Below are 14,170 nucleotides of genomic sequence, written 5' to 3' on the forward strand. Positions count from 1 at the left end.
TTTCTAACTGTTGTTGTTCTGTGAGGCTGATGAAACCTCGTGGGTGAGGGAGGGCAAAGCGGTACAGCATGTAGCTTCTTTCCCGTCTTAGTAGAAAGTGTTGCTAGGCACATTAGAGGTCAGATGGTAAACAAACACACCCATTAATATATAATCAACCCCCCCCCCCCCCTCAACCCCAAAGACCTTAAACTTGCTGTTTAACTCTTAAATCCGTGAGATACTTCTAATTAGAGACAAAGCAGGATGATCCACTGATCCCAACAATGTTACTGCACAAAGAAACAGAAACATTTAAAAAGATTATCCTGGTAGTTTTAACTTGCCTTTTACTTCATTACTTCATTTTTGGAAACAGGTCAACACTTTATTACACAAAAATACAAAAACAGACAAAACAGGCTTGTACAACTGAACACAAAAAAAATAAACAAACAAATAAGGAGTTAATGTAATAACAACAAACTGGTGAAATATGAAAAAAGTCTTGAATATTTCCCATGTGAAGATTTTTCCAATAATAACCTTGTTTCAACACCAATTCAATGTTGCTCAGTTCTGGCCGTTGAAAGCATATATTCAGCAATCCTATCTGCCTTCAAGGCTCCACGCTTGAGGAGCAGAACAAAGAAGAAATGTGTGTGTGTGTGGCCTTGGATGGCCCGATCGATACGGCATTGTGCTGAGTGTGCAGCCTGCCTGATGAAATCCAGCACAAATAAACATTCTGGTGTTAGCCTCCGTTCCTTCTGCACTGAGACACACAGAGAAGATGGTGCCATGAGCCACAGGAGCCGAGCTGACAACATGATTGATTACAAGTGCAGGCAGTCTTTGTTTCACCATCGGTAATCAGAACAAAGCGGGGTGGAAGCTGTGTGTGCGTGCGTGTGTGCGCACAAGGTGAGGCTCGGACGAAATGTGTTACTGAAGGAATGTTGCTGAGATGAAACTTAGAGGGGGAAGCATTAGTGTAAAGGTAGGAGCGAGGAGTGAAGATATTAAATCCGCATGTGGACAACACCTGGACAAAGGACCCACCCAGACAAGTTGCTGTCCAGCACTGTCACACCTCATCACATCCGTCCTGGAGGCCAGTTTCAATCTCTTCCAGCCTCTGTGCCATGGACAGGACCAGCATTTTCATCTAGGAAGGGTGGGAGGAAGAGGTAGATTTTAAACAGAGCAGGGTTCAGGATGTGTCGATGAACATATAAGGGTAGAACAGGAGAAGAATGAGTCGAGAGAGGATGGGACAGGTGGATATGGGAGAGTCCGAACAGGGAGGAAACGAAGGAGAAAATTGGACAGGTGGGGAATGAGGGGAGCAGCAGGAAGCAGTGGGGAAGAAAGAGGGGAGGAGCAAAGATAATTTGAAAAAGGGGACAAGGAGGGAGACTGACAAAACCCAGAGGGGAAGTGGTCGGGGATGGATGGGTATGACAGAGGAGGGTGGGGGTGGGGTTCGGGCGGGTGCAGGTCAGTGAGTGTATAAGATAAAAAAACCCAAACAAGTGTCTAGGAGTCAGACAGACAGACAGAATACATTAACTCTGGCGGCAGGGTTGAGCAGCATCACCATCAGATACATCATAGATGAGGTCAATGACTATGTATGTAACACGTGAGTGTGGGGCTGGAGATCCTTTTATACATTTTATTACAAGCGACACCAAAATAACTTTTTTCAAAACTTTACTTTGAGAAAAAGCAATGTTTTCCTACAAAACCCTTTTCATTTAACAAAAGAAGCAGAGTTGCAACCGTGATTACTTTCATCTTATCATTTTCATTTTCATGGTCAATTATTTCATGGTCAGTGAATTTTTGGTGTTTTTGCTTAATATATACATATATATATATATATATATATATATATATGTATAAAATGACAAGTCTTCCCTGTGGCATTGAACACAAAATGACTGACTGTGGCAACAATTCATTTTATTTTATTTTATAAGATTTGCTCTCTGGTCTTAATATAACCCACCTGCTGCTTCCTGCTCATTTGCTTTATTGTATGTTGTACATGTTGTATGTTTTTAATGGTGTTGTTTTATGTGGAGTGTATGTATTTTTACTGTACGTTGACAAATTTCCACTGAGGTGGCCAATAAAGTCAATCAATCAATCATAATTTTCATATTTAATTCTCTGTTGATCAAGTAATTGATGAACGCACTAATTATTTTAGCATTAAAAAAAATAAAAAGGTCTCAAATGTTGAATGTATGTTAAATAGGCTAAACACAAGCAGTGCTACAAGAACTCAAGAAATAAAATACAGTCTAAACTTGGCAAAACTGTCTGATCATCCGCTTTTGATACTTGTTGCTACAGGGACATTTTTGAGGGCACCAAAAAGTGTTGGATTTCAAAACCTACATGAGGTGTAGAAGTAAATAGTGTTAGTTTAACTTTTGTCAAGCTGGCAGCTGACTGCTCTGGGCACAAACTAAAACAATGCTGATGAAAGGAGATGAGAGTAGGAAGTCTCAGTGAAAAAGCTGACAGATGTGATGAAAGAAAGCCCTGATTTTTACTTCTTGACTCCTTTATAATCTTGTTACAATGCACCAATAGGTAACGATGAACGATGGCGATAAGACCACCTAAAATTAATACAATCAGTGAGCAGTCATAGTCAGATTAATCCTCAGTCTACTCACACTGAGACTAAACAGAGCCAATGACAAGGTGGATTTAAGTGGTAACCTACATATTACCATAACCTACATATTGACATAATGTGAAGCAAGCCTATTCATTTCATTATACAGTGACCTTATGGTGCATCAACATTACTGTGAAAGAGTTGATTCATTTGGAAATGTATTTGTTTTGGTGGGTCACAAAAGTGGAACAGAAGGGAAAATACAATTATACATGGAAACTAATTAACAAAGTCACACACACAATAATAACATGATAATTAATGTGCTAAACACACATACACACATAAGGAAGTGACAGTACATCTCATGTTCTGTTGCTCTCATGCAATGTGTTTTTTTTTTTCTTCTCGTCTTATAAGCAGTCTAACCTGTTTAAAATACACAGTTGAATGGAGAACAGCTCATACTACAATGGATAAGTTGTGACCTGCAGAAAAGTCACAGAACACAGCCAAGAAAAGTAAAAATACCATAAAGACATGCAGCTATAATGACAAAGACACTTCATGATCAAAACATGCTTTTCCTCTGACAAAGATTCCTCAACATGCTTCCTATCACAGCTATTGTCCCCGGTGCAAGAGAGTGGGAGGGCTGTAAGGTACTCCTGCATGCTATCACCACCTACTGGCCAATTTGTGGTTTGATGGATTTTTTTTAAACAAAGGATGATTGGAATAACTTTGGAAATCACTACTGTTCTAATAAAAAAAATACAAGCTCCCTCTAGATTTTTGAATCAATAATACTAATGTGAAACTTTAAATTGTAGTGCTAAAACAGGAAAGGAATTCAACAGTGAAATATACAGAGTCAAAGAGTCGTGAACAGAAACAGACTGAATCCTACAGAAACTATACTTCTTTTTTTTAATCTACTCTAAAATGCAGTGGAAAATAAATCTGTTTGCAGGGGGTGACAGAGAGAGATGATGTAATGTCTGATTTAAGAGTCTGCCCATCAGAGCAGTAAGGGCTTCCCAGAATTAAGCTGATATCATCTCGAGTACAACCTGTGCATTGATAATCAATGAGAGAGGGCTGCCCGTAAGCGGGGTGAAATTTACAGACAGCAAGACAATGCAGCACAGGGAACAGTCACTGCTGCTGTCACTGATGCCATGAGTATATGAGATCTTTCATCTTTTTTTTTTTCATAGGCATGAACAATTCAATTTTTTACGACTGAATAGCCATGGTTATAGATACAATAAGCTTTACAGCAGATATTTTGCTCAGCGGATGAAACATTTGATCTCACAGCTAAAGGCAATATCAGAGCAACCAAACAAAGAAAAGCAGCAGCATCATAATTTACCTCTGTCAGCTGTTGTTCAACAATGCCTCTGTACTCCAGTGTGACCGGCTGCTCTTTGGGGCCCTCTGCTGCCAACATCTGGCTTGCAGAGCCAATCACATAGCTGGAGAAGATTCACAGTATAATATTAGGGTGCTGCGGGCAGGTACAGGAGTGATTCATACCATTAACACCTGCTCACCTAATGAAACTTATTACAATTCCCCAGTGATAAACGCTACTTGTGTAAAGCTTATCACATTCTGTATTATTTGCTACTGGGCTGCTGATTTAAAAAAAAAAAATACTGTTTTCAATTTTGGAACATGATTTAACATATCTTGCTTTCAGTTTGTTATTTAAAATATATGGGGTTTGGATTTTAATTGCTTATACCCTTACACACAACACCACTGTGTTAATTAATGAATCAATTAATTTACTCTTCATCTCTAAAACCTGTGTGAGGATGGGATATTTTGCACCAAACAGTAAGGGATTTATTTCTATTTCATTCTACTTAATCATATGAATATGCTGAAAATCAAATTTTTTGATATTTAATAAATGAGTGACCGTGAGACAAAAATCATCTCATCATCTCATCTTTCTATTCATGGTAAATGAGGAAACAGTTCATATTCTGATAATGTACAGAGCGGAATGAAGACCTGCATGATTTTCATGTTTATTCCATTTGATAGTACAATAAACAAACAGTAACATAACTTTAAAGAAATGTGAGCTCCCTCGTGTTTTTTAACAGTTGTACTAATAATCCTTACCTGTCGATGTCTGCTACATTGAAGCAGAATGCAAATCTCTTGTGGTCCAGGTTCTTCGGCGTGGATGCATAAACCATGCCGAGCAGAGAGTGGCAGCCTTGACAGAAGAGATCTTTGATCAGGCTGCAGTGGAAAAATGATAAGAAAATGAGCAGAGTTTAGGCCAAATCAGACAGTGACACAAATCTAATCCAACAAGTTCTCATGCACAGATAACATTTTGCTCCATCCATTAAGCCCCCCTATAATAAAACTACTGTGAAGATAAGGCAACTGAAACTAGGTTAAAGTTGGGGATGAGGGTCATCAAGGTAAAAAGAAATCAACACCAACTGTTGGTAGGAGAGTGGATGTACAGCCAAGGTCTCAGGTGTCAAAAGCAACTTTCTTTGTACATGCATGCCACCAATGGTTTCCATTCATTTCCAATAGTATGTAGCTCAAAAAGTAGACCCTTTAAACTTGCTTTAGTTGTAGTGGTGTAATGGAGAAAATGGGACCCTATGTCCCCCAGGTCAAAAGTCTCATGACATCCTGCTTTGGCACTGAATGGACACAATTTTAAACTATTTGACTAAGGCTGCTGTTTTCTGGGGATTCTATTTAATTCAATGACGGTTTACAGGCTGTTAAAATGAAGTGTTATGAACACCAGGTGTATGGGACAAGACTTTTCTTACCAGAGAGATTTTTTCTCCGCTTCAAACAGTCGAGTGTCCTCTCCAACCAAGACATTGTCAGTGACCCCTAAGACCAAAACATTACAAACATCAGCACCATAATCACTCCATTAATGACTTCCGTCTGGCCAACGATCTGAATGAGTTCTACTGCCGCTTTGAAAGACAGTGGGACAAGCCTGACACTAACCTCCACATCAGAGCCACATCAGAACCCCCCTCCTCCTCCTCTACCAAAGGAACGTCTCTCTCTATCCTCGAGAGAGATGTCAACAGGCTTTTTAAGAAGCAGAACCCCCGCAAAGCAGCCGGTCCTGACTCTGTCTCTCCATCATCCCTGAAGCACTGTGCTGATCAGCTGTCTCCAGTGTTCACAGACATCTTCAACACCTCACTGGAGACCTGCCACGTGCCAGCCTGCTTCAAATCCTCCACCATCATCCCTGTCCCCAAAAAACCAAGGCCCACAGGACTAAATGACTACAGACCCATTGCCCTGACCTCTGTGGTCATGAAATCATTTGAGCGTCTTGTCCTGTCCCACCTCAAATCCATCACTGACCCACTCCTGGACCCCCTGCAGTTCGCCTACAGAGCCAACAGGTCTGTAGACGACGCCGTCAACATGGCTCTCCACTTCATCCTCCAGCACCTGGACTCCTCAGGGACCTATGCCAGGATCCTGTTTGTGGACTTCAGCTCTGCCTTCAACACCATCATCCCGGCTCTGCTGCAGGACAAGCTCTCCCAGCTGAGCGTGCCTGACTCCACCTGCAGGTGGATCACCGACTTCCTGTCTGACAGGAGGCAGCACGTGAAGCTAGGAAAGCACGTGTCTGACTCCCAGACCATCAGCACTGGATCCCCACAAGGCTGCGTTCTTTCTCCTCTGCTCTTCTCCCTGTACACCAACACCTGCATCTCCAGCCATCAGTCTGTCAAGCTCCTGAAGTTTGCAGATGACACCACTCTCATTGGACTCATCTCTGATGGCGATGAGTCTGCCTACAGGTGGGAGACTGAGCGTCTGGTGACCTGGTGCAGGCAGAACAACCTAGAGCTAAACACTCTGAAGACAGTGGAAATGATAGTGGACTTCAGGAAGAGCCCAGCCCCACCCACCCCCATCACCCTGTGTGACTCCCCCGTGGCTACCGTGGAGCATTTTCGCTTCTTGGGAACCACCATCACACAGGATCTCAAATGGGAGCTAAACATCAGCTCCCTCATCAAAAAAGCTCAGCAGAGGATGTATTTCCTGAGGCAATTGAAGAAGTTCAACCTGCCAAGGACTATGATGGTGAACTTCTACACCTCCATCATCGAGTCCATCCTCACCTCCTCCATCACCATCTGGTACGCTGCTGCCACGGAGAGGGACAATAACAGACTGCAGCGTATCATCCACTCTGCTGAGAAGGTGATTGGCTGCAATCTTCCGTCCCTCCAGGACCTGTACGCCTCAAGGGCTCTGAGGCGTGCAGGGAAGATTGTAGCTGACTCCTCCCACCCTGGACACAAACTCTTTGAGACACTCCCCTCTGGCAGGAGGCTGCGGTCCTTCAGGACCAAAACCTCTCGCCACAAAAATAGCTTCTTCCCATCTGCTATTAGCCTCATCAACAAGGCTAGAGAGCCCCACTGTTGCTGATCAATTGCACCAATCACCAGAAAAAATTCCTTGTATGTGAAAACATACTTGGCAATAAAACTGATTCTGATTCTGATAATGCGGCATTGTCCTTTTAAAGTAACTTCCAAATGTGTCAATTAACAACCTCTACAAGTGCAACAGGAATGCAGCACTCTATTAGACAAGTACCTATCTGGGTTGAGGAAATCATATTACACAGTCAGGACAAGAGTTTACATACAGGTATGGATATAATTGTCCTTCAGGAGGCAGTCAACACAGTAAATAATTCAATTTTCCAATTGAACTGGAAACATATGTAATAAATGAATAAACTTGTGCAATAATCTAGTTGTTAGTTGGTCTATTCAGTGTGTAGATCAATGGCACCTTATCACAACCTGCGGTATGGTGTACCACAGAGATCAATCTTAGGACTCTTACTGTTCCTGGGCAATATACTCACTAAATCTGGGTAAGACTGAATCCATTTAATTTTCCTCAAATAGTGAACTTGCTAAGACCTCAGTCACCTACCTTGGTGGGCTAGTTGATCACAATATGTATTATAAAAACATAGCCCAATAAAATGTCCAAAAATCATTAAACTGGATAAACATAGCTCACAGGGTCCAGTATTTAGCAGCATTCATGTGTATAAATGTCTGAATGGCCAGTCACCTTACAACTTAAAGGTGTTTGAGAGGCCACAACCACACTTAATACCCTGTGTCGAAATCTAGACCTTTACTCTTTTAATTTATATTGTGGTAATTTGCTGAACAGTGTTTTTTTTTTTTTTTTATCAAATTGCTAATTTTTCTGTACCAAAAGAAGGAGAGAAACCAGCCTAACGCCCAGACTCACGCTTCAGTTTTATTTGATTTTGGCTGTCCTCACTTCCATCCCAGGCCAGTGAATCCCCTACAGGTAGTTTGCACTTCCCGCAGATGAAGACCACAGGTTCGTCCTCACCGTCCTCGTCCTCCTCTGCGTGGCCAAACAGCTTTTCTTCGACAGCGGTGGAGTCTATGCTGGACGTTTCAAACGTGATGTTTGCCCTTTTCTGTGGGTGTTTTTTCGACTTTATTTCGACCGCGGTGCAGTCTAAACTGGACGTTTCAAACGTAGCACTTACGCTTTTCTGTCGATGTTTTGATTTTGCTAATTTTTCTCTCGCCGCCATTTTTACTAGATCTCCCAAACAAACTGTTTCAAACTTTGGCGGGCGGTTGACAGTGAGATATTCACTTCTCTGTACTTCCGTCTTCGTCTCTACGCCCCGATGTGTTTTTTCTTTTTTCCTTTTTTTGACTTTCTGACATCAGAAATTGAGTGCGTGTGCATGTAATTTATTATCTTGATTATGCTCAGGATATTGAAATGCTTTTAATTATGAGCTGCACGCATATATGTTGATATACGTTTTCAATCCTTTTAATTGTTTCATGTTCGATAACGCAAGTGTATGGCAAGCCAGATGTGTCAAGAAGCTATGTTGGTTTTATACTTTCGAAAATCCCCATAATTTAAAATCTGATTGTATCTGCTCTATATGTTTTCATATATGCATTTTAACAACATTATATGAACAATAAGAAACACAGATTATATTCTGTGTTTGATATGTATAATTGTATAATTAATGTTGTTCATGTATCGTGGCGTTACTTTCCCTTCGCTGTAACGGTAGTGAACTATCTGGACCTGATGTTTATCTTTGAAACGCGAATAGGATAAACTTTTTATTTTAAAAATAAAGTGTATTGTATTCAATTAATTCGTCGCATATTTTGCTTACATGTATTTGATTGGCCAACAGTTTTAGTCTATTTTCATTTTATTTGTTTTAAAAATATAAATGGTTGTTGTTCGTAAACGTAACTAGGAACCCTTTTTTCATTGGTTGGTAACTAGGAAGTTATTGGAATAATTAAGGGGCGCGAAACCAAAGTGCATATTCTGTTGTTTTTCTCTGGAGCTTCAACTTTTGAAGAGGATCGTTATTTTGGGTTTTTACTGCCTTTTTTTTTTTTTAATTCACCATGTGTGAAAAGATCAAGAAGGTAATGTTAAGTGCCCCGCTAACATAAGTTGCAGGTTAATGCAGTGACTTGACTCTTGTTTAATCCTCCGGTCCCCTGTGGCTCCTAAGGTGAACATCTGGCTCAGCTCGGTGTTTGGAGATCAGCCGGTGCCTCAGTTCGAGGTCAACACCAGGACAGTGGACATCCTGTACCAGCTGGCTCAGTCCAGCGAGGCCCGGTGCAGTGACACGGCTCTTCTCACTGAGGACCTCAAGCAGAAAGCATCAGAGTATCAGGCTGATGGTGAGTCTCAGCAGAGGCGAATGCAGTGAAAGTGCCTAACACTCTTATTCTAGAGGCATGTGTCAGTTCCTAGTGCTCACTGTTGTTTTTTTGATACTTACTGCACTTTGCATTACATGAATTGATTGACAATATTTTTTGAAGCATCCTCACTTTACTTTTACTCAGTGCCTAAACCTTTAGCACCATTTAGGAGACTAGCTTTGACCTAAAAAGAGGTCCAAATCATTATGTTCAGACTGACTTCCTGGTTTATCCTTCTCCTGCTGTACTACAGCTATAGTTGTGCATGCAAAGAGTTTTCCTGACTAGTGTAGGATCATTGCTGAAATATCAGACCTCACTACATGTTTGTCTTGTTTTAGGCTTGACTACAAAAATACAAATATAAAACATCAGACCTAATATGTAAGCAACCTGAGTATGTAACTAACTGAAGTTGTCCTTCGAAATAATTGTTGCTGCTGATGATACCTACTGCCTATAAAACCACAGCGGATGGTGTGCACTCATGCTCCACTGTCATATACTACTTCTAACCGGCATATATCAAATCTTATTAACATATGCTACTACTGCTTATGATATGTGGATGCTGTGCACACCTTAAAATGGCTTATCAATCCAAATCATTGGGAGATACCGCTGTCCATCTGCCACTGGTGAGCCACTCATGTTCAATGTCATATGTCAGTTCTTAGTGTTATGACACCAGTGATTTATTGCTGCTATTTACTAGCTTGTCGCACAGGAAACCATTAATATGTCACGGTCAGATATCCTTTACTCTCCAAGAGTTAAGACTTGCCATACTACTTGTTGATTTCCAAAATTGGTGATGCTCTGTCTGTCTTTGTATGTGTGTTTTTATGTAGCCTGACTGCAAATCAATTTCCCTGTAAGGGACAATAAAGATACTACTTTGAACTTTGAGAATGCTCCTATTGATCAAAATGACAGATGTGTGGAGCAAAATTATGTTTAATGTTAACAACAAAAAATGCATTTGTCTTTGTCTTCTCTTTTCAAAACATTCTGCTAACCTGGGGATTTGTTTAAATTTTTTAGGATAATTTGTGTTTCTTTACAGTTGTTTTACTTGCTGTTTAGATCTGTAAAAGTGGTCAGTAAAATGTTATTAAGACTAAGACAGCGCTATTGTCCATTAATACACACCACAGAGGAGCATTTTCACGGAACTAACTAGTCTCTTCTCCATCCAGGTGCACATCTCCAGGATGTTCTGCTACAGGGTGTTGGCTTGTCCGGTGCGAGCTTGTCAAAGCCCGCTGCTGACTACCTGTCTGCTTTAGTGGACAATGCTATGGTGCTCGGAGTGAGAGACACCTCACTGGGCAGGTATGCTGTGGTTGCACTGTTACATTTTATTTTCTGTTTCTATTGTCGTAGGAAAGGAAAGTAAACAGTTTGGATTATTTTTTTTTCCTGTGTAGCTTTATGCCAGCAGTGAACAACCTCACCAACGAACTTCTGGAAGCAGAGAAGTCGAACAGAAGACTTGAGAGGGAGCTCAGGGCCCTCAGAAAGAGGCTTGGTGCTACTCTGGTGCTGCGGAGCAACTTACAAGAGTAAGAACATGGATGCTACCATGTTGATCACTACACTACTACTTTGCTACAGTAAAAACAAAGAGACAGTCCTGGGCTGTCACATACTGTATGTAGAGACATACTTCATCTGTAATCCGTGCTCTTAATTATCTTTAATTATCTTCAGGGATATCAATAAAACCGTTAAAGCTCAGGCAGTGGAGAGCGCTAAAGCAGAGGAGAGACTGCTCAACATGGATTTCGTGACGGCGAAGGCCAAAGAGCTCAGCAACAGACGCGAGAGGGCAGAGGTAACTAATGCTGTTCTGTATCTGTAAAAGCTGCATAGTGTTAGTTAAGTTGCACATGAAGGTGCAGATACATTGTACAGTATACTGCTACTGAAAATGATAAGGCAGGAAATGCCTGCATTATTTAAGTGTTGTTTGTTTGCATATCGCCCTGTTTCTGTTCAAATATTCACGTCTTAGCAGGAAGCACATGCTGGGTGAGAAGATTGAACAAAATGTCACTTATGAGAAGTTGCTATGCAGCCTGAAGAGGCATAAATTGTTGGTGTCCCCAGTCACCGGTTAGAGGAAACGCCAGTCAACAAATTAAAAAAAAAAAAAAAATCAAATAGCCAATGGCATAAAAATACTCAATTAGAAAGGTGTGAGATGGAGAGGATGAGGAGAGTCCTCTAGAAAACCCTCTGCCTGGATCTGACAATGGCAAAGAAGACACACTTTGCTAAAAACTGAGTGTTATATATTGTATATTAATGCGTAGCTCAATAATGTTGCCCCAGAACAAAAGGTTTGCCTCTAAAATTGTTACTAAAGGGGCAGAAACTGACCTTTGGGGGGGGAAGAAAAGCAAATAACCTCCTGGCCGGCCTCCATTCTTTCCCCTGTGGAGTTACCAGTTTTATTTTGTTCAGACTGTATTCTGACCTGGATATAATGTGGGCATCAAGTTACTGCCTCCGGTTTAGAGAACAGAGATGATGCCAACACTTAACGCCCTTCATATCACTGTCGGGAGGGACCAGGTTTTCAAAATATCACAGCCATGACAGAACAGTATTATCGATCCTACAGGCTCAACTTGTATCCAGGAACATGGACAAGTCCATCACCCACCAGGCTCTTGTGCAGCTCTCTGAGGTATTTAAATTTGTACAAATGCACCACAGTCATCACCATGGAAACGAATGAACGTAACGCTGTCTGCTTTCAGGGTTTAAAATGTGTCATCTTATTTTTCTCTCTGCAGGAAGTCACCACACTGAAACAAGAAATAATCCCCTTGAAAAAGAAACTGGAGCCGTACATGGACCTGAGCCCAGTACGTTTGTTTTCGCATCATCCCATCCTATCCCTTCAGAAATTCAGTTTACGTTTATGTGTAAATTTTAACTTCATTAAACTAATTTGACAGAATAATTGAACCAATCTTCACATATTTGGAAACAACTCTTCTTTTCCCCACAGAGCCCGTCTCTTGCTCAAGTGAAAATAGAAGAAGCAAAAAGAGAGTTGGTGAGTATCTGAATAGTTCATTCAGTAATGAACAACATAAGGTTGCTTACTTTTTATCTTAACGCTAAGTTGTTTCTTTAATTACAGGCTGCCATTGACTCCCAGCTGGAGATGAATGTGGATTTCAAGTGAAGATGTTTTGTAATGTTAAAATCCTTTCCATTTTAAGCTGTACCTTTTTCTGTGTTTGAAAAATAATAAAGTTATTTGTTACTGTGCCTGCCTAAAGAACCACAAGGTATTAGATTCTTGAGTCTCCATTTAGCATAAAATTAAGGCTCATTATCTACGAACGTTGTTCCTTTTTATATTCCATTATTAGTCAACCTTTAAAAACTAGCTGCTGCAGGCACAGCCACTGTTGGCAGGCAAGTTAGACACACTTATTTTAAAATCCAAAATCTTTTTGTCCACTTTTATTTGAAACGTATACACATCATTTTCTCAGGAGAAAATGAACATCATGACCTCTCTTTCCTTATGTTGGATCTATTCTCTTGATCTTTTCTTCCTGTTTGTCACAAAACATCATCAACACTAATCAAGTGTTTTGTCTTTATTTTCTGGTCGCTGCAGTGTACTCGAGAGGGTTGTGTTCCCAGGTTGAATAAGTTCATCAACATGACGTGAGAACTTTTTTCTTGGATCAAGTTTATTTGCCGGTTGTGAGAGAGATGGTGTTATTGTACTAGCTTCATGTTGGGAATGTTGTTTTTGATTATTTTTAATGGCAACTGTGGAAGAATCTTTCCAGAAGTTACATTTCCATGATGGCACTTTATTATTTTTAATGAGCATTAACAGTTGTATTATACACATTAAACTAATATTTCACTCCTAATTTATCAAAGACATTTGTAACATAAGGATGTTACTATCCGCTGCTTAGACATGTGTATACTGTGCTAAAGAGCTTTTCTCACCACACCTCAAAACATATACACATACTCTCATCATGTTATGAGTACATTTACAATTTTTACCTTCCTGTTTGACCTATATGTCTGAATCATGTCTCAAAAAAAAACAAAGTCCAGGAAACTTTTTCAGTTTGACAACAAAATTCCACAGGCTTTGGAGGGATAACAGCACATGAAAGGGGGTTTTGGAGCCACTCCCTGGGCGCCTAAACGCTAAAGTACAGCGAATGGAACCAGGCTGTTGTCCAGTTTGTATGCAAAATATCACCCCTCAGTTCCTCCCCCTGCCTGTCTCCCCCAAGCGTGGAGACCCCAACGTCTCTGTCAGCTTGACTGTTGTAGGTCTGACATGGAGATTGACTGGTTACCATGGTGTGGGTCATGGATGTGGGCCGGGGAGCAGTTTTACCCAGTAGGCCCCCTGCTTCATTCAGACACACCATGGGTTAGGACATCAACGGTTTATGAAAAGAAACAGAATCCAAAAAATCATTCGCGTGAATCTTGATCTGTGTAGATTAAAAAACACACTGACTTAGAACTGATGTCTGAGGTCAACTTGACAAGTGTGCTGTGCCAGTATTTTTCCTTTCTCTGCCAGATGCATATTATCACTCAGTATCTCCCTGATTAATCTTTAACATGTGCTCTATCTTTATCATGTTATTCATGTTTGCATTGGACAGGTTTAACACTGTTGGACAAATAATAAACACACAAATAAATACAGACACCCTAAAGAGCTTTCGAGTTT

General features: G+C 40.7%; 2 protein-coding genes across 4 annotated transcripts; one reads left to right on the plus strand and one right to left on the minus strand.

Annotated features, from left to right (window-relative positions):
* Positions 1–312: 312 nt before the first annotated feature.
* On the minus strand, positions 313–8,359 carry mis18a (MIS18 kinetochore protein A). 3 transcript variants are annotated; one of them, XM_071506276.1, is made up of 6 exons: positions 7,940–8,359; positions 5,440–5,506; positions 4,760–4,882; positions 3,996–4,098; positions 1,042–1,147; positions 313–754 (listed from the first exon to the last, which is right to left on the minus strand). In XM_071506276.1, the coding sequence occupies exons 1-5, from the start codon at positions 8,256–8,258 to the stop codon at positions 1,067–1,069; spliced, it is 693 nt and encodes a 230-aa protein (XP_071362377.1). In that variant the 5' UTR covers positions 8,259–8,359; the 3' UTR covers positions 313–754; positions 1,042–1,066. The 3 variants fall into 3 exon arrangements, with proteins under 3 accessions (XP_071362377.1, XP_071362378.1, XP_071362376.1); XM_071506277.1 differs by having other exon boundaries at positions 313–749; positions 7,940–8,358; XM_071506275.1 differs by having other exon boundaries at positions 313–1,147; positions 7,940–8,348.
* Positions 8,360–8,859: 500 nt separating this feature from the next.
* On the plus strand, positions 8,860–14,156 carry haus1 (HAUS augmin-like complex, subunit 1). Its single transcript, XM_071506274.1, has 9 exons — positions 8,860–9,138; positions 9,228–9,402; positions 10,626–10,761; positions 10,857–10,991; positions 11,140–11,263; positions 12,056–12,121; positions 12,231–12,302; positions 12,449–12,496; positions 12,584–14,156. Exons 1-9 carry the CDS (start codon positions 9,118–9,120, stop codon positions 12,626–12,628), a joined length of 822 nt encoding a protein of 273 aa, XP_071362375.1. The 5' UTR covers positions 8,860–9,117; the 3' UTR covers positions 12,629–14,156.
* The last annotated feature ends 14 nt before the right edge of the window (positions 14,157–14,170 follow it).

Source organism: Trachinotus anak, unplaced genomic scaffold (genome assembly GCF_046630095.1).
Source record: "Trachinotus anak isolate AG129_WGS33_773 ecotype Australia unplaced genomic scaffold, CSIRO_AGI_Tana_v1 ptg000020l, whole genome shotgun sequence".
Lineage (NCBI taxonomy): Eukaryota > Metazoa > Chordata > Actinopteri > Carangiformes > Carangidae > Trachinotus > Trachinotus anak.